Below are 24,196 nucleotides of genomic sequence, written 5' to 3'. Positions count from 1 at the left end.
AGTACCTGTCACTGAGCCCACAGAGGAGCTCCCGGTTGCCACAGCTCTCAGCGATGAGCACAAGGTACCGCGGGGTGATGTAGGCCTCATGCAGGGACATGAGCCGCTCGTGGTGCAGCGTCCGCAGCACTTCGTATTCCTGCAGGACCCGCCGTTTGCCCTCCGCCGCGTAGGGCACGATCTTGGCCACAAATGTCCGCCCTGTGGCATTCTCGCGGCAAGCTCGCACGACACCAAAGCGGCCTCTATGTGTTGGGGGCACACCACAGGCTCAGAGGAGAGGAGGGCACACCCCACTCTGCGACCTACAGGGCGGGGAGCAGGGGCTTGGGGGCAAGAGTGCAGCGGTTCCGAATGGGGGCTCTGGACTGCAACCCTAGTAACGGGGGTTCAGTCCTGGCTCTTGTGCCTTAGGCAAGGCCCGTGACCTCTAACCTCAGTTTCCCCATCTGTGAAAAGGGTGATGATAATAATACAGTCTCTCTCTCTCCATCTAGTTTGTGAAAATTAAATGTGCCTAAGGCTAAAGAGCTTAGCAGGTGCCTGGTACAGGGAAAACTCAAAATCACGAGTGCTAAGGACCTGGGTTTTGGCACTTACCCCCCCACCCCGTCTGAGGCAGTCTGCTCCCCTCTCCGGAGTCCCTGTGTTCCCTTCGCAACCCCCCACCCCATATTCCCACCCTTCCACTTGCCTGGCCTTCTCCTCCAGGAAGGTGTAGGGTTTCTGAGGGGGGCCCTGTCGAAGAGTGGTGGCCTCTGGCCCAGGAGAGCTGGGGGAACCACCCCGATGGGAACTGACTGTGTCCTTGGCTGGGCTGAGGCTCCGCACAGTCACCTGGGTGGGCTCAGGAGGGGGCTCAGGGGCTGGGGGCTCGGGGGCTGGTGGTGCAGACACAAAGGATGTCACCATATACCGGGGAGTTGAGGAAGACGCTGGTTTAACCCCTTGAGGGGTGGAGGCTAGGGTGGGGGTCCCAATGCCAGGGACGGAAGACTTAGGCTCACTTGGGGTGGCTTGGGCACTGGGTGGGGTGGGCTCTGTCTGCCTGGCAGCCGGCAGGGCCCTGTGCTTTCGTGGGGGAGTCTGGGGTGGTGGACCCACAGCCTTGAGTGAGGGCAAGGCCTGGTGGGGGGATGTCGGGAGAGATGAGGGGCTGAGAGCAGCTGACTGGGGGGCTGAAGAAGCAGGGGCTGGGGTGGACTGTGAGGCCAGTGAGGTAGGAGGTGGGGCCCTGGCTGGCCCTGAGGTAACAGGGGCGTGGTGGTGAGCAGCAGGTGGCAGAACTGAGGAATCTAGGTGGAGGAAGAAAAGAGGTCACCACTGGGAGGTCACCAAGGAAGAGGCGGACCTGGGCCCCGCCCCTCTTGGATCACCTCCCCCCATCCCCCTGACCTTGTGTGCCCCTGACGAGGACCTTCTCAGAAGGGTTGCTGAAGGGGCCTTGCCCAGCACGGTTGGCACAGGCCACACGGAACCTCACGGTCAAGCCAAGTGGCAGTTGGGTCACGTTGTAGTAACAGTCAGGGATGCCTGAGCTCACGGGGTGCCAGGCAGACTCCCCTGTGGGCAGCATGGGGGAGGGACTGAGACCATGGAAGCGGTGGCCCAAGACACCAGCTTCTCTGCCTTCGCCTGCCACCTCCACCCCAAATGCTGGCTCAGGGCCTCACCATCCACCCGCCGCTCCAGCGTGTAGGTGCAAGGTGCCCGGCCGTCTCCTGGCTTCCACACCACCAGCGCCGTGTCCTGGTAGGTCTGGGGCACCTCAGGAGGAGCGAGCTTTCCTGGGACCCCTGGCAAGAGGAGGCAGAGCCCCAGTGAGCCCCTGTACCCCAGCTTAGGGCCCATGTGGCCCTGCCTGCCACCCCATCGCTGCCCGCCATGGCCCCTGCTCCAGGCTCACTGGCCACAGCCACAGTGCAGGAGCTGGTGATGCTGCCTAGGACGTTGGTGGCCGAGCACTCGTAGAGCCCGGCATGCCGCTTGGCCGCCCGGGGGATGCTCAGCAGCTGCCGCCCGTCTTTGCAGGACACGATGACCACCGAGGGCTCTGACCGCAGGGACTCCTTGTCTGGGGGCAGAGGAACAGGAAGAACTGCTGAATGAGGCAGCAGATGTGGTCCTACGAGCCCTTCCATTGACAGCTCCCTTCCCTTAGCATCCCCTGGTGGAAGGGCCTCTTGCTTACTCCTCTCTGGGGAGAAGGGCTCGCCTTACCTTTCATCCAGGAGATGTGGGGTGCAGGGCAGGCCGCTGGCAGGCAGAGTAGGGTGGCGGCCTCTCCTTCCAGCAGCACCTGGTCCTTCAGTTTGATGTGGAAGACTGGGGGGAAGTCTGGAGGGAGAGTGAAGACAGCTAAGGGTCTGTGGGGACCCTGGCTCAGGTGCTGCCAAGGGAGGGCAGGAGGTGTATGAGAACTGGGAGTAAAGCAAAAGGTTGTCTCTTCCCAGACCTTCCCGAATCTTCTCTGGGGTGAGCCTCACACTGCCCTGGCACTTACTGTACGCAGAGCTATCTTACCCTTTCACTGCCTGTTGAAGATGCTAGCACATTTGTAAATTGCCCAGAGCAGGGCTTGACACTAAGGAAATGCCCTTTGAGCATTTGTTAAATAAAATAAAAACAAATAAATCTTGAAAATCTATAATAGTTAAGATCCCACAATACCTCCTCTCTGAGGCATGACAGGACAGGGTGTCCAATCAAAATAGGCAGTCCCAAAAGGTCTTAAGTGCAAGCAGAACCCAAAGGGTGGCAGCTCCCCCACCCCTTGTTCCACCTGGGATCCGGGGAGGTAGGTATAAATTGAGGGAGATAATAACACCAAGCGCATAGAATTGTTGTGAAAATCAAGAGGCATGTAAAATGCTTGACATGTGTCTAACACAGAATAGGTGTTCATAGGATTGTTGTCGTGATTCCTGTCTCATACACATGCCCAGGAGAGAAGCCAGACGCAGACCCCCAGAGGAAAAAGCTGCCGTGGCCAAGCTGGCTTCCCAGCTGGTTGGGGACGGGGCCTCCCGCCCGGCTGTGGACGGGCCCGGGGCCTGCCTCCAGGGAAGCCAGCCTCAAGTTCCTTGGTGTGTTGCTGCTCCCTGGGAATGTCTCTTTAGAAGCATCCTAATCTGGGCCTGGCCACCAGGGCAAGGAGGAGGGGGAAGAGGATGTAATTATTTTCTCACAGGCAGAGAGAAGGAGCAGTAGCTATCCCTGGGAGCCCAGCTGCTGCCTGTCTAGAGAACCAGGAGGGAGCGGGGCTGGGGATGAGCTGGGCAGGAGAGGAATGCTCACAGGAATGGAGGGTCAGGACAGCAGTGTGCCCCACTTGCCACTGTACCCCAGTGTTCCCCAAGGAGGGGTCCTACACCAAGGTGCCAAAAACACTGAGTATAGTGGCATCAAGGGCTAGCTCCAGACCAAGGGGGTGAGGCATGGGGGTTCAGAGGTGAGAGGGAGGGGAGGAGCAGAGGTGACCTTGCCCCAGCTCTTTGAGTCCTACCCCCACTCCCCTGGGGCCATCCCTAGGATGAGTGGACAGGGGCCAGCCCTCTTCCTGCAGGGAGGGATGGAGGGTGAGAAGGGGACTCTGCCTCAGCAGGAAGTCAGCTGCACAAGCAAGATGGGGCCAGGAGGGAGGCCCCCAGGTGGGAAGGGATCAGCTGGCCCCAGACCTCCGTGCTGGCTTCTCCCTCTCTCTTTCCCCCTCCTCCACCTTTGCCCCCTCCAACTGGCCTCTCTCCCTCCTCTCACTCACTATAGTTCTCACTGTCCCTGCCTGGAGTCTGATGCCCCAGCTGCCCTGGTCAAGGCCAGACATAATCCCCTCCAGGCCAGCTGAGTGTGGCTGGGACAGTTCTGAGATTCATCAGGAAACTGGGGAAGAACTGAACTGGGGCCAATAAAGATCCCACACTCAGCCTGGCTCTGGGAGCCTGCTCCTTTCCTGTGTGTTGGCCTGGAAACCGTGACTTGAGGTCTTTGGGTGAAGCCTCATTTTCAGATGGGGAACTGAGGTGACCCTAGATGAGTGACACCTCCCTCCCCGTGGCCTTAGAAAAACGCAGAAGGGCATAGCCCAATTCCCCCTGCCCCCAGCAAAAAGCCCTAAAGTCCGTGTCCCTGCACAAGTATCTGCTGGGGTGCAGAGGGGACAGGGAGGGGCAGCTGGTGTTCAAGCTGTCAGGAATAGAAAATTGGGGGCAGGGTCCAGAAAGGAAGCTTCTAGGCTGAGAAAGTGTCTTTGGGTGCGCATTTAAGCGTACACACATCTGGTGGGGCTATGCAGTTAGGGGGGCCTTGCCTGCACGCCTGAAATATGCCCAGTAAGAGAGACCCTCTAGGACCTCCCAGAGGACAAAGGTTAGCCAAGCAAGTGTGGTGTCCCGAAGCCACTTCTAGGACATGCCGTGGAGGGTCCTACGGTCCAGTTCTCTGGCTGCTCCACTAACCACCAGTTCTGTGACTCAGACAAGCTACTTAGCAGCGCTGAGCCTCTGCTTCCTCACCTGAAACAGGGATGAGGCTAGAGCCCTCCAGACCTATGCTCCTCTGAGGGAGCGCTGGGTGACACGGAGCCTGCGAAGTGCTAAGTGCCTGGCTGACAGCAGCTGCTGCTCTCACTACTGTCCTTTCCTGCCTCCCGGCACCGTCCACCCCGGAGGGGTGCAGCTCAGGATGCTCATCTCCCCCCAGCGAGGGCAGCTCCTGGGGTGGGCCGGGCCGCCTCACGCAGCTGGCCTCTCTTACCTGACTCGCTGCGCACGTAGGGGTGACCCGAATCCTCCTGGGCGCCGGCGGAGAGGTTTGGCTGCGATAACCCCTTGTCCTTCCGTGGCCGAGAGAGGCCCCAGCGCAGGCGGCTTCGGCCTTCCGCCGGCGCTGTGAAGGCCCAGGCCCACAGCCCGTGTCCAGCCAGTCCCCGAAAACTCCCACCTCCCTGCAGCCCTCAGCCCAGAGAAGGCGAGGACCTCCAGCCCCGCCGCTGGACGCTCCAGGCAGCCTCTGTCCCTCAGGGAACTGCCCCTCAGGCCCTGCCAATTCCACCCTCAGGGCCTCCAGCGCCCCTCAGTCTTTCGGGGTGTCCCTCCTGACCTCCTCCTCCTCCCAGGGCCTCTCCCCAGCGCACCTCACCCTCTTCGGGCTCAGCACCTGCCACCTCAGCCCTATCCCTCAACCCCACCCGCGCCCCACTGATTCGCAGGCCCCTGTCCCTGCCCCTCCTCACCTGAGGACCCCGACGTGCCGCTGGCCTCGGAGCCCAGGGACTCGGCGGAGGGCGTGGTGGCGCCGGGCTGGGCGGCCAGCTGGTTGTGCGGGAGGCCCAGGCGCCGCAGACTCTCGCCCTCGGACGTGGCCCTGCGCAGCCGTCCAAACAGGGGGGTGCTGCGGCCCGACGCGCCCCCGGAGTCCTCGCTGCTGCCGCTGCGCTGCAGCCGGCTGGACAGGCGCTCGAGCGTGGCGCTGAGCTTCCTGCGCACGGCCAGCACCGGGGAGCCCCGCGCCGAGCTGCCCCCCTCCGAGCTCTCCCCGTCGGCGCCGCGCGCCTCCCAGGCGGAGGGGCGCTGCGCGGGCGGGGTCCGCCGCAGCCGCTGGGACAGCGACAGCGAGAGGCGGCGCACGAGGCTCGGCTCCCCGAGCGCGCGGAGGTCCTGCACGGAGCGGGAGCGCTCGGGCCGGCGCACCAGCTCCAGGGGCGTGCCCGCCGGGCTGGGCCGGTACATGCCGTCCTCCTGCGCCCCGCGGAAGGGGCCGCGCTCCTCCGACCGCGAGCGGCTCAGCAGCCGCAGCCCCCGCGAGAGGGGCGACTCACGGCTGCGCTTGAACTTGGCTTCGAACACGGCCTCGGATTCCAGGTTCTCGATGCTGCTGCTGAGGCTACTGCCTGGCCTGCGGGGGACTGCGGGCACCACCTGGGCTTTCTCAGCCGGCCCCGGGGGAGGCCCCGGAGGAGCCCCCGCGGAAGGCGCACGCTTCTCGGGGACCCCGGGAGGTGGGGAGGCCACCCTGGCGAACACAGCTGGGTGGGGTTTGGGCTCTGACAGAGGTGTGGCCGGGCCCTGCGGGGGCCCTTGTGCGTGGCCCGACAGCTGGAGCGACTGCATGATCTGGGCATAGGGTGTGGCAGGCGGCACTGGGGTTTGCACAGTTGCAGGGGCTTTAGTGGGTTTGGGGGCTGGGACTGGTTCTGGGGTGGACTTTAGGACCTTCTCTTGGGGAGGCTGGGGCACCGAGGGCTGAGGGACCTGACCAGGCATGGTGGCGGGAGGTTCCAAAGATTTGGGGGCACCACTGGGCTTGGGAGTGCTGGGTTTAGGGGCACTGGGTCTTGCTGGACTGGGTGGCTGGGCCTCACTGAGAGCAGACAAGGAGGGAGACTCCTGTAACCTGCGGGCCCCAAGCCTGGCCACGGGGATCTCTAGGGGTGCCCCAGCCCGCCGGTGACGGCCCCGGGGCTCAGCCTCACCCTGAGAGAAGCTACTGCTCTTCTGCAGGCCTCGTGTCTCAGGTGGAGGCTGGTGGTGGGGAGCTGCCTCACTAGAGGCAGCCCTCGCCAGCCTGGGGTCCCGGTTACGGCCCCCCAGGCTCTCTAACAGGGGACCCCTGAGGCCGCTGACCTTGCCATCCTCAGGGCTTCCCCGTAGCAGCCGCTGGCGCAGGGCCTGCAGCCTCTGGGCATACTCGCCCTCACCCAGGCCTCCCCGAGCCAGGCGGGTGGCCCCCGGGCTGGGGCTTCGGCGCTGTGGCAGCTCCACGGATGCTGCCTTGTGCAGGCCCCGGCCCGGGTCCCTCGGCCAGGCCCGGGGCAGGGCACTCTCAGCGGAGCTGCCCCTCCTGAGCTCTCCCCGCTGGGGGCTGGACCCAGCCGGGGGCTGCTGGCCTGGGGAGGGGAGGGCCTGAGGGCAGGGGGCATCCTGATCCTGAGAGGGGACCCTTCCCTGGTCCTGCCAGTCCATGAGCGGAGCACCCCCAGCCTCTGAGGCCCCCAGGGTCTCATCCTCAGTGGGAATGTCAGTGAGGGACACGCGGGAGCCGGAGAACTCAGGCTGCAGTGGGCGGGGCACTGAGGGCAGCTCCTCCAGCTCTTCCTCTTCCGAGTCTGAGGAGGACGAGAGCCCCCCGCTGGGGGGTGTTCTTCTGGGCACGGCCACCCACACCCGCTCTGGGGGAGCCCGCAGCAGCTCAGGGATGGGGCGCAGCACCAGGTGGCACTTGTAGCTGATCTGGGAGCGCTGGAGACAGGGTGCCAGAGTCAGCCCTGAGGGAGCCCTGGGGCAGGACTGACCCACTCAGTGCCCACCTTGGCCCTGGGGGAGGAGACCCAAGGCAGGCAGAGGGAAGCTGGGGGTCAGATGAATAGAAAGTGGGAAGACAGATGAACAGGTGCAGGCACACAGATAAAGGCAGGCGGGGGAGAGAAAGGGCTGCAGAACAGGCTGGGCGGGGCGGGGCTGCGCCAGACTTACCTGCCACCTCCGCCGGGAGAGGAATAGCTTTAGGTGATCCGTGCTCACCTCTGCGCCCTTTGCCTGTGTCTGCAAACCCAGAAGGAGGGTGTGAGAGAAAGCCCTCTGTCCACCGAGCCCATCAAGGTTAGCAATGGGGAGACAGGGCCACAGCAGGGAGACAGTGGTGCATTGAATCAGGGTTCCTAAGAGACCTCTTTTTGGACCTGTCAACATCCCCCATAGCCATGGTACCCAGAGGGGGACAAATTCCCTGAAACTTAGCAGAAAGGCAGAAAACCTAGGGCTCCCCAGGTGGGCTTTGGGGCCTCACTAGGGCTCAAAGGCCCCATCCCAGCATACTGGCTGCCCTGGAGGCCTGTGCTTAGTCACCTGCCAACACCCCCTTATTTCTTCCCAGCTCACTGCCTGTCTCAACACAGAGCCAGCACCCCAGACATGTGGCGCCTCCGTGGGCCAGACCCAGGCAGATGCTTCCCCAGCCACCCACCCAGACTGTCCTTTTCAGAGTGGGTGTCTGTTCTGAGAGACAAGGCTCTCACTCCAAGGTCAGATACCAGAGTCCTCAGGTGACCCAGCACAGTGCCCTAGGGAGTTCATTCAGTTGCTCTTTCTGGACCATTTGCTGAGCTCCCCTCTGTGGCTGGCGATGCTGAGGTCTGAAGATGAACGAGTGAGGACCCTGCCCACAGGGAGCTCATGCAGGGAGGCTGAGCCAACCAGGCCACTCACCCACCGCCGTGGTGGGACCCAGGCAGCTCGGAGGCGGGCACACGGGCGTGAGGAGACCAGAGTTGGTCTCAAGAGCCAGGGTGATCCCTGAGGATGACCCCCAGGATGAGGGGTCCAGACCTGTGCCTTGGAGTACATGATACCCCAACTTGAGGCTGACTTTCCTTAGCAACAAAATGGGAAAACTAATACCTGTCTCTGCAGAGCTATTGTAAGGACAGTAAGTCACTTTTGCATAAGGTGCCCATCCTAGTTACCATGCACAGCAGGTGCTCCTCACACGGAGCTGTGCCCAACACTCTCGCTCCCTTCACCCTCCTACCACGGCTTTACAGGCCAGACTCACTTTGAACCAGGGATGTTCTAGGGTCTCCTTTGCGGAAGGCCTCCTGTAAAGGAAGGGGGTTAAGAAGGCAGTTAGCATTTGTTCATTCACTCAGCCTGTCAATGCATTTATGAGAGAAGGGTGCCTTCAAGGAGTTGGGGGGTTGAATGTCTGAAGGTGCAGGCTTGAGGAGGAGCTGGGGTGCCCTGAGGGCCTCTGCAGATGGGGGTTCCCAAGGGTCAGGTACTCACAGCTGGTCCCGCACCAGCACTTTGATGAGGAAACCTCGGGCCTCCCTGCTCAGGCTCAGGAATGTGGTCTCCTCGAAGGCCACGTTGTAGTTTCGGATGTTCATCAGTGTTGTCCGGTCATTTTCCCCCACAAAAGGGGAGATTCCCGTCAGGCTGCAGGGATGGAGAGGGCAGTGGTGAGAGGAGAGCAGGATCCTGGGCTGATGCAGAGGGGCGACGGGATGCCACTGGGGGTGTGGTGTTGGGGACAGGGCTGTGGGGAAGGCAGAGGTTGGGTGACTCCGGCACACGGTGGTCTTTCAGATTGTTGTCTGTCCTGCCCCTACCCTACTACCTGGATGTCAGGGAGGCAAGGGTTGCCCGGAGGCCTGGGCACCAGGTCCTCTGCCCTGGGCCTGTACTGAGAGGATCTATTCTGTCCCTGAAGTGAAGAATCTGTGCCAAGGGGGTATTCCCCCCTGAACCATGCCTGGACACTCAGGACCTTGCAGTTTCCTGCCTGAATGGCACTGAGCTCCTATTGGCCTCTCTGGACCCAGCCTCCTAAGCATGCTGCTAGTGGGCCCCTTCTGGAGGGCTGTGGTAGTAGCAGAGCTTGGACATGCAGACAGGGTGTCTGCAGTCATGTGCAAGAGGCCGGTGCAATGCAGGAAGGGATGGGAGGTGTAGAAGAGAAGGGGTGACTGCACATCCTGAACAGCTCTCTCATCCCAGGTCCTGAAGATGTTAGAGGTGGGCCTGCTAGGAGATCATTAGGAGACTGGGGTCCTCAGTACAGAGGGGTTCTTACCAGAGGAAGGCAACGACACCCACGGGCCTGTGGGGAAAGGAAAGTGGATGGGTAAGAGGAAGCCCACCTCCCACAGGGAGTTAGCAGTTCTCTCTGAGACCAGAGTGGTGGACAGATGGGTACAGATGTCTCCTTTGGGGAGGACCCTGAACCCAGAGCTCCAGACATCCCTGGGAAAGTCAAGGGTCATGGCAAGGCTGTCCCAGGAAGCCCAGAGGAGTCTGGGAACCAAGGGATGGGGCCTGCCTCACTAGGGGAGACACAGTAGCTGCAGAGGGGGAGACCTAGTACCCAGGGGAAACAAGGAGCCAAGGACTACCAGGGCTGAGGCCTTGGGTGGCTGGATCAGCCCCAGTTATGAGGGGAGGTGGTAACAGGGCAGGAGACACTGTGCGCAGGTCCCCAGCACGGCATGGCGGGAAGTTGCCCCAGCCTCCCCAAGTACCCGGTATGCCATTACCAGATGTCAGTGACTCCAGACACTGGGGTCTGGTTGACAATCTCAGGTGCCACGAACTCCGGTGTGCCATACTGGCAGTACTGGGGCTCTCCCGGGGTCAGCTCCTGGGCATTCCCGAAGTCACAGATCCGCACCTGCTCTTCACCCTCTGCACCATCCCATACCAGCAGGTTCTCAGGCTGCAGGACACAATGCAAGGAACAGAAGCTGAGTGAAGGGGAGGATATCCTACTGCCTGGCTTCCACAGGGGCGGCCTGCTCTCCCCTCCATCTTCCCCTTACTTTGACATCCAGGTGCAGCACATGGCTCTGGTGCAGGTAGCATATTCCTTCTAGCACCTGCTGCATATAGGCCCGGATCTGTGAAAACAAGGGGCCCAGCGTCCATAGGGGTAGGATGGGGTACTATGTTGGAATATCACTAGATCTTTGGTAAGAGGCCAGACGAGGCCAAGGATGTGACCTTCAGATAGCTGGTGGAGGGGCTTGAAACATAGGTTTGAGATTGCTGAGATCCAGGGTCTGCATGTACAGCTGCTCAGGTTGGGCACTGTACAATTATAGGAGGGAGCCAGTCACATTATTATAGAATCATGCAGTATATAACGTGTACAGTCCTACATGCAGTGAGAATGAAAAGAGCCTAGGCGGGGCTCCTTCTGGGAGAAATGTTTGGGGATATTTATGTGAGGAAGATTGGGAAATAACAGAGATATAAAGAGGACAATGCAAATCCCAAATACATGGGGCTCCGGCCTGATGTGGGGTGAGGAGTTCTGCTTCCTACCTAAAAGTGCTCTCACCACCACCCCTAGCCTATTTGTGGGCAGAGATGGCATGCCCGGGCCCCACCCCCTTGGTTCTCACAGCTCAGGTGGGTGAATGCTAGTACCCAACCTGGCCCCTGCCACCCACTGCCCTCACCTCAGACTCACACACGGTGGATTTCCTGGCCATTCGCTCCAGCAGCTCCTCTGTGCAGCTGTGTCCTGAATCAAGGAGAACAGTACCCGGGCCAACTGCCCTCCTCCTCCCTCAGGTCCCAGCTTAGCGCAGGGTTCTCCTGCCCCTTAAAGTACACCTGACACCTTCATCTGCCCCCCAATCATCTAGGTGCATAGATGGGGTAACCCTGCTGGAAATCTCACTTGCTGTGAGACCTCAGGCAAGTCACCTAACCTCTCTGAGTCTCGGTGTCCTCAGGTGTAAAATGGGGGTGACGTCTCTTGTCCACCCTGCAAAATACTTATAAGGGCCAAGTTAGCATAGCTTTTTTTGACTGTGGATGGCAGGGAATAATCTGGGGTTTTGTTGAATCTGGGGTTCTGAGGGTCCAGCTAGGCTGGGAAGCTGGTGGGTAGGAAGGACATGGTTACCCTGCTAGTGGGAGTCACCTGGCGCCTCTGTTTAGCCATAGCTCTCAGGAAAGGATAACTCTACTCTTTATGAAAACAGCCTCCCAAATAAAGCCAAGTATTGATGTTCATGAAATGCGGTCATGTCAAATGTTCAGACATACTACGCTGCAGCCCTGAGAGACAGCATCCTTTGCCAGCTGTGTGACCTCAGATGAGTTACTAAACCTCTTGCTACCTCCGCTCCATCATCTGTAAAATGGGAACAAAATTCCATGAGGCAGGGATATATGAGGACTAAATACACTAATACTTACTAAAAGCTTAGAAAGTGTTCTAAAGAACACATAAGTACTAAAAAGGGGAGGTGATAAAAAATGGTGATTTTTGTAGAAATCTCCAGACCCCAATCTATGAAGCATTTATAAGATGCCTTCAGAATTCCCAGTTGTCAAAGGGAACGTGTGTACAGGTGGTCAGCCCAGTGCTGACATGCTGCTAACGGGCTGTCACCAGGACCAGTTACTCAGACTCTGCTTGTTTCTCGTCCCCTCTGTTGCCCCCCCCCCCAGCAGCCAGTCCGTCCCAGGATACAGCTCGGTGACAATGACCAGTCCCCGACGCCGCTCGAAGGCCTCGTGGAAGTAGAGGACGCAGTCGTGCTGGAGCCGGGCCAGCAGCTGGGCTTCCCGCCATGCCGACGCCTTTGGCTTGGCGTGGTTGGGGATGAACTTGGCTGCAAACTCCAGGCCAGAACTCCGTTCTACCACACGCCGCAGGTAGGAGAAGGCACCCCTGGGTGATACAGAAGGAGACGGAGCTCAGGTGTCCTGGCAGCCCTGGCTCTCCATGCCCGCCTGGCCTCAGATCCGCCTCTCTTGGCTCCCAGCACTGCACCCTCCCAGCCCCACACCTGCCGATCTCCTGATGGATGTCGTAAAAGTCACTGAGTCTCCTTCCTCGCTGCTCCTGGTCTTCTCCGGCCCCCTCCACCTCCATAGCTGTCTGAGCTGAGGAAGAGATGCCTGGCGTTAGTGGGGAGGGCGAGAGGAGCGAGAGCAGAGACTGGGAGAGGGGGGCAGATAGAGAAGATGGAAGAGGAACGAGAATTTGGGGGTTGGAGGCAGGGTGGCTGGGGCGAGAGGCCCGATGGTGAAGGAGTGGAGGGCCAGGTGAGTGATTCCCAGCCAGGGGTTCATATCAGATTCCTGAGGGTGAGCTTTGCTCTGCTCCCCTTGCACTCCAGCCCACCTGAAAGCACAGCCAGCTCCGCTTTGCAGGAGACTTCACCAGCCAGGTTCCGGGCCGTACAGGTGTAGACGCCTCCATCCTGGGCCCCCGTGCTGAGCACCACCAGGGAGCACTCATTCTCCTCGTACACGAAGCTCACGTGGCTGCTCTCTGTCAGCAGCACCTCATCCTGCAAAGGCACCCGTCACCGCCAGCCCGTGCCTGCTTCACCTGCCACTGAGGCCCAGGAACCTGCCCAGCCCAGGGACCTTGCTCCCCCAAGGACCGGAATTGTCTCCACCCTTATCTCCTGCTAATTCCTCTAACAGGTCTCCTGGTTCCCGAACCTCCACCAGTGTCATCCAGCACCCCTGGGTCCCTCATTCTCCTCCCAATGTCACCTCTAGGAGCGCCTTTCCTCTTCTCTGCCCAGACCCCTCCTTTCCACCCAGGCTCCTGGCCAGTCTCAGACAAGGACTCAACAGAGGCCACCTTTGCCCTCTGACTGACCTTGTACCACATGATGTCCGGCAGTGGTTTCCCCTCCACCACCACAGCGAAGCGAGCAGTCTCCCCAGCCCCCACTTCCACATCCTCCATGATAGACTCAAATCGAGGGGCCTCTGAAACATACAGAGGTGGAGGTGGGTGAGGGAGGGGGACAGAGGGCCTGCCTCTTCAGTCCCTCAGCAACTGGCTCTGGCAGAACACCAGACTCTCCCTTCCAACCCCTCTCCCCAGCACCTCACCCACTGGGGTTCTCAAACAGCCCCTGGGAACGCCCTGGCCTGGACTAAGCACTCTCCCTACAAATCCAAACGTGATGTTCTCCAAATCTCAGAAAACCCAAGGCAGAGGGTGCAGCTGGCTTTGTTTGACCCTCAGTGCTCATTTGTCAGCTTTGAAATTAGGAGATTTTCACACACAAAAGAAATCTGGATTTCCTGCCTGTCTTGGAAAATCAGCACCAGCCGCTTCCCTCCCTGCATTAATGGGCTGGTGGCAGGCGGCTCGACACTGCCCCCCGTGGGTGACTGCCCTTCTGCACAGTCCCACAGCCAATTCTAGCCTCCCTGAGCCTCTGGCACTCAGCTCGTGACCCAGCCTCACATTCACCATGGCACTGCCTCTATCTTGAAGTTTTGTCTTGGAGTCTTATATAAATGTTTAAGGGACATTCCACCATGTGGCAAGATGAACAAACAGGTACCGATCCTCTGTTTAGTCTTCCCACATGTGACTGATTTCATTCTTTACACATATCACGCGGTCATATTATTTCCTGCAATACAGCGTCTAATTCTTAGGATGGAATTAAACACATACTTCAAAGTGCTTTGTGGAGGAGCATGTGGCTTCCTGGTGCCCCTCCTGAGCATGTGTGAGGGTCTCGGCTTTAAGGTGTTGGGGGTGATCAAGGGACAGCAGGGACCCTGGACAGAGACTACCAGCGCCCCTCTCAGGCACATAGCTCACTTTCACACAGACAAAAAGGGGGCTAAGGAGGATGTGTCCCTGGGACAGGTGGGGGACAGGAGCCAATGTCCCCCCCACCCCTGCCTGGGGGATGATGTGGGAAGGATGTCCCACAGTAGCCCTCTGTCATTGTCCCGGCCAAGCTGGGCAGCAGGACCCTTGGCCAGGGCCTCCCCAAGCTCCAGGGGACCTCCTATATCTGGGAAGAAACATGAGTCTTGTGGAGGGTCCTGTCAAGGAGCAAAGTGGTGGCTGAGTAGGAAGTGTCCTGCGTGGGGTGAGGGGAAACTGGTCAAGGGTGATGGCCAGAAGGGAGGTCGGGGGCCCAGAAGTTCTGTGGCCTTCCCCACCCCCACCCCTACCCCCAGCAGGAATTGTAGGGCTCTCCTTTTGCTTGCACGCCCTGTTGCCACTTCTCTTCCACTTTAAAGGTGCCTTGTCTCTCTAGGAACCCAGCCTCTCGTCTGCTGGTGGGGGAGAGGAGGCTGGGATGGCTTTATGGAGGTCAATGGACCAGAAGGTTTCAAGTAAATTTGAGCAATTTTTTTAAAGCACCAGGAAATGTACATTTACACACTCAGCTCCTGCGCTAAGTAAAATGTCACTTTGCATTTGGTTGGGATTGCATCTACTCAGCAGGTAGCACTGCTCAGCACATGCAGACACCAAGTTCTGAGTGGCAGTTACATATGTCTAGTTAATTAACAAACCGGAAAACGAGACAATTACTACCTAATCCATGCGAAGGATGGAGAGACTACGTCTTTAGAGGAGAAATTATTAAACGGGTCCTGGCTGCAAAGGGTGGGAGCCAATGGCACAGGCTGTGCTGGGGCACCAGGAGCCCAGGGCTGGAGTCTGGTGATAAGATGAGCTCACTTGGGCTTTTTTCTTTTCTAAATCAATTTGGCCTCCCTGGCCTTATTATATTAAGGTACTATTTCCCGTTGCGTTTAACTCAGGAGCTAGGAGCACTGTCTGGCTTTGGAGTCGGGCATCCAGGTCTGAATCCTGGCTCAAATGCTTATTAGATTGTATGGTTTTGGGCCTGTTACTCCATCCACTCTCTGAGCTTCCGTGTCCGCATCTGTAAAATGGGGACAATGACTGATCTCTTCTCACCGGCTTGATGTAAATATTAAATGAGGTGATGCATGTAAAGTACCTGGTACTGAGCCTGACCCATACTAGGTTCTCAATCCACATCTTAGTACTCTCCTTTCCATGGGGAGTATGTTCCAATACCCCAGTGGATACCTAAACCATGGATGATACCAAACTGGACACATTCCATTCTATCCTGTGCTTACACACTTATGAGAAAGTTTAATGTATAAACCAGGCACAGTAAGAGATTACGATAATTACTAGTACTGACATAGAACAGGTATAACAGTATACTGTAGTAAAAGTTATGTGAATGTGGTCTTTCTCTCAAAGTATCTTATTGCATGTAATATTTTCAGGCCATGGCATAATTGAAACTATGCAAAGTGAAACCTTGGAAAGAGGACTAATGCAGGGGCTTAATTAGGGGCACCAGATGGAAAGATGAGCTGGAAGAGGCAGGTGGGAATTTGCACCTGAAGGTGGGAGGAGAGAGAGGGAGGCCGCTGTCACTCACCTGCCAGCTCCAGGGTGACTGAGCAAGCCTGGGTGCCGTGGCGGTTGCGGGCAGTGCAGGTGAGGGGCCCCAGATCCCGGCGGCTCACCCGGCAGATCCGGAGACAGTACTGGTCGTCATCTGGCTGGCTTAGCTCGTACACACCTGCCCGAGCCTCAAGGAGGGCCCCTCGGCAGCTAAGGAACAAACGACAGGGAGGTCACCCAGCCACAGCTGAGTTGCCCCGGTGGCGAGCAGGGGTGAAAAGTGGGGCCCACCTCCTCCAGATGACCTGGGCCTCCACGTGGTTGAAGGTGACAGTAACACTGGTGGGCTGTCCCTCTACCACATACACGACATCTGGCTTGTCCAGCACGGCAGGTGCCTCTTCCAGGGGCGGGCCTGGGACAGGGAGAGCACAGGCTCGGTGCCAGGCTTAATGCCAGATGCTTAGCACCCACCTCTCCAGGAACTCTCCTAATTGTCACCCGAACCCCATTTCACAGCTGAGGAAGCTGAGGTTCAGAGAGCCTTAGCAATTTGTCTAGGGAACACAGTCAGGAAGTGGCAGAGCTGGGACTGGACCTCCCAGCTTGCTAGCTTCACGCCCACCCCATGCATGGTGCTTTCAGGAGTGAGAAGGAAACCCACCGGCTGTGCCGCCATAATGTCCAGACCGACCACTGAACCTCCACTGTGGGGACCCAGCTCCCCGACCCAGCAGCTCCCACCTCCACCCCCAGGGCAGCCAGATTCACCGTGCTCCAGCAGCTGCACAGGATCAGAGGGCGGGGAGGGCTTGCTGCTGCTCTTGATGGTGGCGCTGAGAACTCGGAATATGTGCTGGACCCCCTTACGCAGCCCTGTGGCTGCCCAACCAGGCTGCCGCAGGCCTGTGGCCAGCGCTGTCCACTGGTCTGAGCCCAGCACCTGGTGCTGCACGGTGTAGGTGAGGGCATCGGGATCTGGTTGCGGGGAGGCAGCTGCTAGAAATGGGCATTGCTGGGGTGCCCCCCACTCCCTTTCAGCAGGCTCAGGTACAGGATCTCATCCTTAGTTGGTTCTGAGGAGTTGCCTCAGTTTCTCCTGTTGCTTGTGGCTGCCCCCTTGTGCTTTTGCCTAAGCAGTGGCCTGGCCAAAGCTCGGCACCACAAGTGCTGGGCATGGGCTCCTATTGGAGGCCTGGAGGAAGTCTGATTTGGAGCCCAATTCCCTGCTACTACCTGAGGCAGGGAAAGTGAGGCTCAGAGCAGGAAGCGAGAGTGAATAAGGGAAGGAAAGGGCATTCTCAGGATCACTACCTGACCACCCACTCCCTTTGAGAAAGAGAATGTGGCAGGTCCCCAAAACCCCTTCTCCTCTCCTGACTTAAGAGGGGCTTCCTCCAGCCAAGGGAGAGGGCAGGCAGAACTGCTCCTGCCCATGCCCCCAGTGTGCCATCAAATTCCACCCCACTCATGTGCTCCCCTGGGCCTAACCTTCCCCTCCCAGCTCCCTTAGGCCCCTGCCTGAGCCTGTCCTGTCCATACCCCCTCGCCACCCCACAGCCCTAGGTGAGCCTGACCCACCGATGGCCATGTCCATGCTCCTGGGTGGGTTCCACGAGAGCGTGATCATCCTCCCAGTCACAGCCACCACCTGTGGGGCTCCATCCGGGGGGCCTGGGACCACGTCTGAAAGGCACAGGTTGGATGGCTGTCCCCAGTCCTTTAGGGCCCAATGGCTCTGCAGCATCAATCTCATGCCAGTGGGCTGGGAATGGGAGGCACTACCACGGGGCAGGGGCTAAGACAGAGGGCGCTCCGGGGTACTGAGGGGGAAGGGAGATGGTGCGGAGGCCCCTCCCTCACCCAGCCCCCCAGGTAGGCCAGAGGCTGGGCTGTGGGTGCACCTGACCTGAAGGGTACCTGCCTCACCTGTGACGTAGAGGTGCGCATAGCAGGCAGCTTTGCCCAGCTTATTGGCGATGACGCTCTTGTAGACGCCGGCGTGCTGCGGCCCCACAGCAGGGAACACCAAGCGATGGACATCCCTGTCTGTAGGGGAGGGACCATGACGCTGGGCGTTGCTAGGAGGATTCTTTGCGGCTGAGCCCATCCCACCCTGGCCCTTTACCTCCACCCACTTGCTAGGAAGCAAGGGGGAGGATGCAGACAGCAAGAAATGTGTGCATTGGTTGGTGAGCCCTAGGGTCAGGCTGCTGGGCCTGCACTCAGCCCGGACTTCTCTTGCCTGTCCCTCCAGCAACTTCAGCCTAGATACTTCTCATCTTCCTCCCACACTGCTTCATCTGGGTTCCTCTGTGGACCCTACCCATGCCAAAGTTCTGATGAGGCTTACTGTCAGGCTTCCACGCCCCCAGTCTTGTCTTTTCTAGCCCCATGGCCACGGCCAGTGCCAATTCCAGCACAGCCCTCCACCATGTAGTCCACACTCCGACAAAGCAGTGCACACTGGAAACCTTAATGGCTCCTGCCACACAGCAGGTGGCATCCAAAGCCCTCAGTCCAAACTCCATCCACTGTGCCCCCGTCACACCTCTGCATCTGACCCTGACAAGCCATCAGGTCCCTGAACAAGCCAGATGAATTCCATCTCCGGGTCTCTGCTCACACAATTCCTCCTCTTGCGAGGACTTTTATTAAAGCCTCCTCTTTCAGATCCAGTTCAAGTGAGGGCAAGCCTGGGAAGTCACCTCTGCCAAGCCCCCCTCCCCACCCAGATGCCTAACCCCCTCCCCAGGACCACCAGCGCTGGGCTCACACTGCTGTGGGTGGCCCTTTGTCTCACTGGCATGTGGCGTGGTTCCTGACCTGGCCTGCAAGCTCCTGAAAGGCAGAGCTGGCTCATCCTGCCCAGCCCAGAACCTGATGTCTTGCATACAGTAGGTGCCAAGTACATTATAAATAACAATAAGAGCTGCCTGCCCTGTGCCTAGCCTAAGCCAACTCTTTGACATGTATTTTCCCCCATAGTCCTTTCAGTGAGCCTGCAAAATTATCTTCATTTTACCAGTGGGGTCAGAGACATCCCAGATTTGTCCAAGGTTACCAGCTAATAAATGATGGAGCCTTGGCTTGAACTTGATTCCCTCGGAACCCAAAGCTCTCTCCCTATACTGTGCCCCTGGAAGATAATCAGGAGGCTGTCTCTGGCAGGGACACGTAGGGAAGGAGGCCTGTACTCTCCTCCTTCATGTCAGGACCAGCCCCAACACCCTCCCTCCCTCAGCGGTTATCTCTGCAGGGAACAGTCACCCATTCATTTATCTCTGCTGACACTATTTATAAAGGTGGAGAAGCCACGGGCTGCCACTGATCCCAGACAGAGACAGAAGCAGAGATGCGGCTCTGATTCTGAGACAGACACCCACCCAGGGTCTCAGAGCAGAGAGGAGCCAGCCGGAAGGCTGAGCAAGGAGTCATGAGGGGCTGATGGCGGGAGCAGGGTGGCAGGGGAGGTGGGGGATGGGGAGTGGAGAGCTGAATGTGGGGCACAGGGGACATCCTGGTTAGGAGGTGGGTCCAGAGTCAGATGGTCCTTGCTTGCTTTGGGGCAAGTCCCTGCTCCTCTATTAACCTGTCTCCCCATCTGTAAATGGTGACAACAGTACCTGCCTTAGTGGACCCTGGTGAGGAAAATGAGAAGGTCCAGGCCAGGTCTGCAGCACTCAGGACCTGGCATCCAGGAAGCGCTTAATAAAAGCGAGCTTTGGTCACATCGCAGCACAGAGGAGCCCATCATGGGCCGACGTGTGGCACGCATTGTCTGACCTCGGGACTCAGGCCCGCCAAGGATGGAGCTGAGATACGGACATCCCGGACTGAGGGGGACACGATCCCAAATCTGCTCCTCTGTATTCTCCCCCCACGCCTGCCTGCTCCTTCTTTATTCACTATTTGACATCGCTGGACCACCTCTCCAGTGCCAGTCACTACCCACACCAGTCTTTGCGCTGAAACTTCCCTGAGCTGTGAGGCACCCTGCTTTACCGATGATGATAGCAGCAACCGTAATTAGAATAGATTTAACATTGCTGACCTGGTCTGCTCGAAATGCTGTAGATGTTTTAAATGACTTAATTGCCAAAACAAGCTTATTACAGATAAGGAAACGGAGGTGCAGGGGCCGGCAGTCCTGCTGCTGGTCAGGACAGGCTGTACCACTTGCCCAGTACGTGCTAATGGGGCCACTGAGGCCCAGAGCAGTGACTCAGGGTGCTGAGTGGGCTGGAGGAAGGAGGTGATGACCACATGGCCCCCCTGGGCTCCCTTCCTGCAGGTGCCACAGCCCTGACCAGGCTTAAAAAGGAGGCCCTGGGGGTAGGAACAGTGGACAATGCAAAAACAAGAGGGTGCCGGAGGGGCCGTTCCCTAGGGCCCGCTCTGGGACACGTACACTGTGTCATGCGCCGGTCCTCGCTGCTCTGGATGCGGTGGCCGTTGTGGAACCAGCTGATGGTGGGGTAGGGCAGGCCTGTCACCTGGCACTCTAGCATGGCCTCCTTGGCCAGCCCCACTTCCAGGTCCTGCAGTGGCCGCAGGAAGTCGGGCATGGACAGCCGCTCCAGCTCCCCGTGCTCTGGCTCCTCGGGGATGGACGGCATCTTCTCCAGTTTCGAGCTGTAAGAACCACACCGCTGCCCAGAGGTCCTGAGCGGCAGCCCCCACCAGGCTGGGGCACTGCGGAGGCAGCGCAGGCAGTACTAGGAGTCCTGGGCGTACCTGGGGCCCGTGGCCGCTGTCCGAGGCTCCTCCACATAGAGCTGGGCTGAACAGTGGGCCTGGCCATGGGTGTTGGCAGCACTGACCGCGTAGAGTCCCTCGTCCTCACTGCCCACGTGGGCGATGTGCAGCGAGTGCAGACCCCCATCCTGCTGCAGCCGCAAATTCTCACTCTCCTCCACAGGGCGGCCTGGGGAGGGGCGTGGGAATGCAGAGCAGGCCCTCCGAAAGCGCTCCACCCGGCCCAGGACCCTTGGGGCCCCCCCCCACCCGACATCGGCAGGTGAAGGGTCATACCAAAATGGGTCCATGTAACGGAGGGGGGTGGGGTGCCACTGATCTTGCAGTCCAAGCGGGCAGCTCGCCCCTCCAACACCTCCACATCCTCCAGCAGCCGAGTGAACAGGGGTGCCAGCGAGGGCCGCACGGTCAGCCGGGCGCTGCAGGTCAGTTCATCTGGGAGGGAAGGATCAGCCCTAGGGTAGGGAAGGCCATGGAGCCCCCGGCACCCCAACCTGCAGGTTCTATCCTAATGCTGGGCAGGAAAGGGGAACTGGGCAGAAGCTGCAGTCTGGCAGGACTCAGGCTGCTTCCTGGGAGTGAGGCAGGGGAAGACCCAAAGGCAGGGTCTTCTTAGGAGGATGGGGACCAGCAAGAGAGGGTGGCAGTCTGCTGCCGTGGCTGGAGAGATGAAGGGGTGCAGGGCCTGGCCCCAGGCCTCTGCCTCACCTCACCTTACCCACCCAGGAGGAGGCTCAGTCCAGCCCTAAGAGTGGGGCTGAGCAGCCAAGCCCACCTTTTCTCAACCTCACCCCCCAGCTCTGGATCCCCACCTCTGCATCTGGGGCCTACTCACACCCCCTCCCACCCACCTGGAGTCCACAGCTTGCCCCCTGCCCCATTCCATCACACCACCAAGGCTCTTCTGGGGGAACCAGCAGCTCCTTACGCTGACCTGATACCTTCCTGCTAACAAAGCCCCTCCAGTGTCACCTTAGACGCTCATCACTGCAACCCGGTGAGGTATTATCTCTGTTCTTCAAATGAGGACGGGGACCAGGTCAGGGATGTCATTAATAATCATAATGCTGACATTTATTAGTGCCAGGTGCTGTGCTTTGTTCTTTACATACATTATCTCATTATCTCCCAACCCCCCCCCCACCCCCGACAAGGTGGGTATCATCACCATCCCCCTTCAACAGACCCACAGTCTGAAGTTCCCAGAGACAGTGGCCTCTCCTGCGTCACGCGGTTGGCACGTGGCAGGGCAGGAACTGCAGCCCACATCCAGCTTTGTTAGCTACGCCTCAGCAGACTGGCTCCCCACTCGGGACAGCCACTGGCACAGAACAGGACTTGCCCTGCGCCAGGTGCCACTCTGCATGCGACTTCATTGAGGCAAGTGGGCTGCACTATCTCCCACCCCACAAGAGGGTGCCCCATTCCTGGGCTTCTTATTCTGCACCCAGCTTCTTTCCCTCCGGCCCCCTCCCTCCAGCTGGTGGGCGCCCACGGCCGCCCAAGGGCCCAAGTGGGCAGTTACCTTTGGCCGTGCTGAGTTTGCAGGTGTAGACGCCGCTGTCGTCCTCATGCACAGAGGTGAGCAGCAGCTTGCATTTCCGGCCATCGAAATGCATCTTGCATTTGAGCAGCGCGGGCTGCAGCAGGCGGCCGCGGCACAGCCAGTCTACCTCCACGTCGGCAGGACCCGCCACCAGGCACTCAAACAGCGCCATCTCCCCGGCCCCCACGTCCACGTCCTGCAGGGGGGCCAGCACGGCCAGGGACCGGCTTTCAGGGTGTGCTGGGGGGAAGCGGCCACGGGGGGCACGCATGGAGCAGAGACACGGGGCAGGGAGACACACACACGCACACACAGAGAGACAGACAGACACAGAGAGAGAGATGCATTTTGTTCCTTTGGACACAGGGAACGCCCACCCGCCCACTGGTCGGGACAGCACGGGGCTCCCAGGCCTGGCTTCAGGATGGCGACCCCGGCTGGCTCGCGAGTGTGAGCTCAGAAGCTAGAGGGAATCGAGGGCAGGAAAACAGAGGGCTGTGTGGGGACAAAGACGGCGGCGGGGAGAAAAACAAAACACAGCACACCAGCTGGGTACAAACTGGACTTTATTTGAGCTAAGAAACAGGTATTTCTGAATATCTCCACATACCTACAGCAGCCCCTCCCTCTGCACCAAGCCTGGACAGCTCCCTCCTTCCCAGATAGCATCCCTGGCCCTGACCATGAAGGAGGGAGCCTGAATGGGCCCCAAACCCACCAGAGCCAGGGCTTTGCCAGGCCTCCTCACCAGCACTGCGCCCTGGGGCCTCTGGCTGCTGGTCTCTTGTGAAATAGAAAGTGCTGTGCCATTGGAAACCCATTTCTGGAATGATCAGTGCCCTGACCCCCCTCTTTGTGAACCCTCTGCCCCAACCCCCAGGACCCTGCAGACGCCATGCCCTGTCCTTAATCCCTTGTCAGCTCTGAGACACCCTTCCCTCACTGCCACAGACACACAGACAAACAAACGGAGAGACAGACAGGGCCTGTAGCCGCGTTAGCACATGCACTGCTGGGTGCTCCCCTATGGGGAGAGACTGGGGGGTCTTGATACTCCCCTCATGGCCACCCTTTGTTGGCACTCAGTCCATGGGGGGTTCCCAGCCTGCCCAGCCAGATGTCCACTCAGGGAGGGAAGGTTCACAGGAGCCCATGGGTTATCCCAGGGTGCTGTGTGGAGTGGGAAGGGGAAGGAAGGCTGGGGCGGGGTCCAGGCCGGCGGGCCGGCAGGGTCTGTGGGCAGGAGGCAGTGAAACACAGCGAGGAGGTCCGAGAGGTGCCTGAGACAGGGGCGCGGCTCGGAGGGTAGCGGGGGGAGCGCAGGTGGCCCCCTGAGCTCACTCGCCTGTGTACAGACAAAAACCTCAGTCAGCAAGCAGCAGGTTAGTGCAGCACACGCACGCACAGGCACACATACCCATGCACACACACGCAGACCTGGCTAGGGCCCCTCTGGTGGAGAGCTGCCTCTAAAACTGCTAGGTGGCACTGCCACGTTTAGCTCCCCAAGGTCAGCCCTGGGGTTGGGGGCCTGGCAGCCAGCCAGAGGCTGGGTCTCTCGGGTGCCTGGGCAACCAGGGGAGAGACTTTCACAGTTGGCAGGAGCATCCCAAAGCCTGGGAGGTGTCGGAGGAAACCCAAAGAGAGAGAAGCACCGAGACAAAGGTTAACAGAGAAGCAAGGCAGAGCCTGGAGGGGAAGGAGCAGGCCAGGCAATAGGTTGGGGGTGGGGGGCTGAAGAATTCAGAAGAGGTGGCAACCCCAGAAAAGGGAGGTATAGGGCAGAGCAACTGAGGCAGGCAGGGCCCAGTGGAGGTGCCCATGGCTTTTGGGGTCCATACACCAGCATGGCCTGGGGGTGTCCTGGGAGCTCTCAGAGCTGCACTCTGCCAGTCTGGAAGGGACTGAGCCTGGTAGGAGGCAGGGAGGGAGGATGGCTGAGTATGGAGCTGGGAGGGGCTCCTGGGCCTGACCCGTCCACATGGAAGAGTGAGGTAGAGCTGAGGCGAATGGCCAGCCCTGGGGAGGAAAGCCCACCAGTCCCCAAGGCAGCCTGGCTAGGTCTTGCTATCCCGCCGCCTGAGAGGCCCCTGCCCTCGAGCGCCAACTCCGGGGCTCAGGCCCCTCAACATTTCATAGCTCTGCTCACTGGCAACCCTGGGGTCCCTGCGATGCTCCATGCCCAAAGTCACCCCAAGGGCCCTCCGAACGGGT

At 59.4% G+C, this 24,196-nt stretch overlaps 1 protein-coding gene across 4 annotated transcripts in view; it reads right to left on the bottom strand.

The window, feature by feature from the left end:
* SPEG (striated muscle enriched protein kinase) overlaps positions 1-24,196 on the bottom strand; it is a 55,676-nt gene that overhangs the window by 2,487 nt on the left and 28,993 nt on the right. For 2 of the 4 annotated variants that reach the window (XM_037524111.2, XM_054700104.1), the window contains 28 exons: positions 21,962-22,222; positions 20,713-20,871; positions 20,416-20,605; positions 20,090-20,313; positions 17,608-17,727; positions 17,260-17,364; positions 16,450-16,656; positions 15,970-16,093; positions 15,713-15,888; positions 13,123-13,235; positions 12,634-12,802; positions 12,296-12,392; positions 11,977-12,177; positions 10,952-11,009; positions 10,310-10,387; positions 10,028-10,206; positions 9,568-9,594; positions 8,778-8,930; positions 8,548-8,590; positions 7,470-7,538; positions 5,231-7,235; positions 4,753-4,884; positions 2,221-2,337; positions 1,907-2,074; positions 1,674-1,796; positions 1,396-1,563; positions 695-1,295; positions 6-245 (listed from right to left, as the gene is read on the bottom strand). In XM_037524111.2, the coding sequence (XP_037380008.1) occupies positions 6-245; positions 695-1,295; positions 1,396-1,563; positions 1,674-1,796; positions 1,907-2,074; positions 2,221-2,337; positions 4,753-4,884; positions 5,231-7,235; positions 7,470-7,538; positions 8,548-8,590; positions 8,778-8,930; positions 9,568-9,594; positions 10,028-10,206; positions 10,310-10,387; positions 10,952-11,009; positions 11,977-12,177; positions 12,296-12,392; positions 12,634-12,802; positions 13,123-13,235; positions 15,713-15,888; positions 15,970-16,093; positions 16,450-16,656; positions 17,260-17,364; positions 17,608-17,727; positions 20,090-20,313; positions 20,416-20,605; positions 20,713-20,871; positions 21,962-22,222 (6,307 nt within the window). Of the gene's footprint in view, positions 1-5; positions 246-694; positions 1,296-1,395; positions 1,564-1,673; positions 1,797-1,906; positions 2,075-2,220; positions 2,338-4,752; positions 4,885-5,230; positions 7,236-7,469; positions 7,539-8,547; positions 8,591-8,777; positions 8,931-9,567; positions 9,595-10,027; positions 10,207-10,309; positions 10,388-10,951; positions 11,010-11,976; positions 12,178-12,295; positions 12,393-12,633; positions 12,803-13,122; positions 13,236-15,712; positions 15,889-15,969; positions 16,094-16,449; positions 16,657-17,259; positions 17,365-17,607; positions 17,728-20,089; positions 20,314-20,415; positions 20,606-20,712; positions 20,872-21,961; positions 22,223-22,255; positions 23,328-24,196 lie in introns of those variants that run through there. The other 2 variants (XM_037524112.2, XM_037524113.2) reach the window with 2 other exon arrangements.

Source organism: Talpa occidentalis, unplaced genomic scaffold (genome assembly GCF_014898055.3).
Source record: "Talpa occidentalis isolate TD23 unplaced genomic scaffold, MPIMG_talOcc4v2.1 talOcc4.3, whole genome shotgun sequence".
NCBI lineage: Eukaryota > Metazoa > Chordata > Mammalia > Eulipotyphla > Talpidae > Talpa > Talpa occidentalis.
Note: the sequence above shows the minus strand (reverse complement) of the source record. Positions and strands in the feature narration are given on the sequence as shown.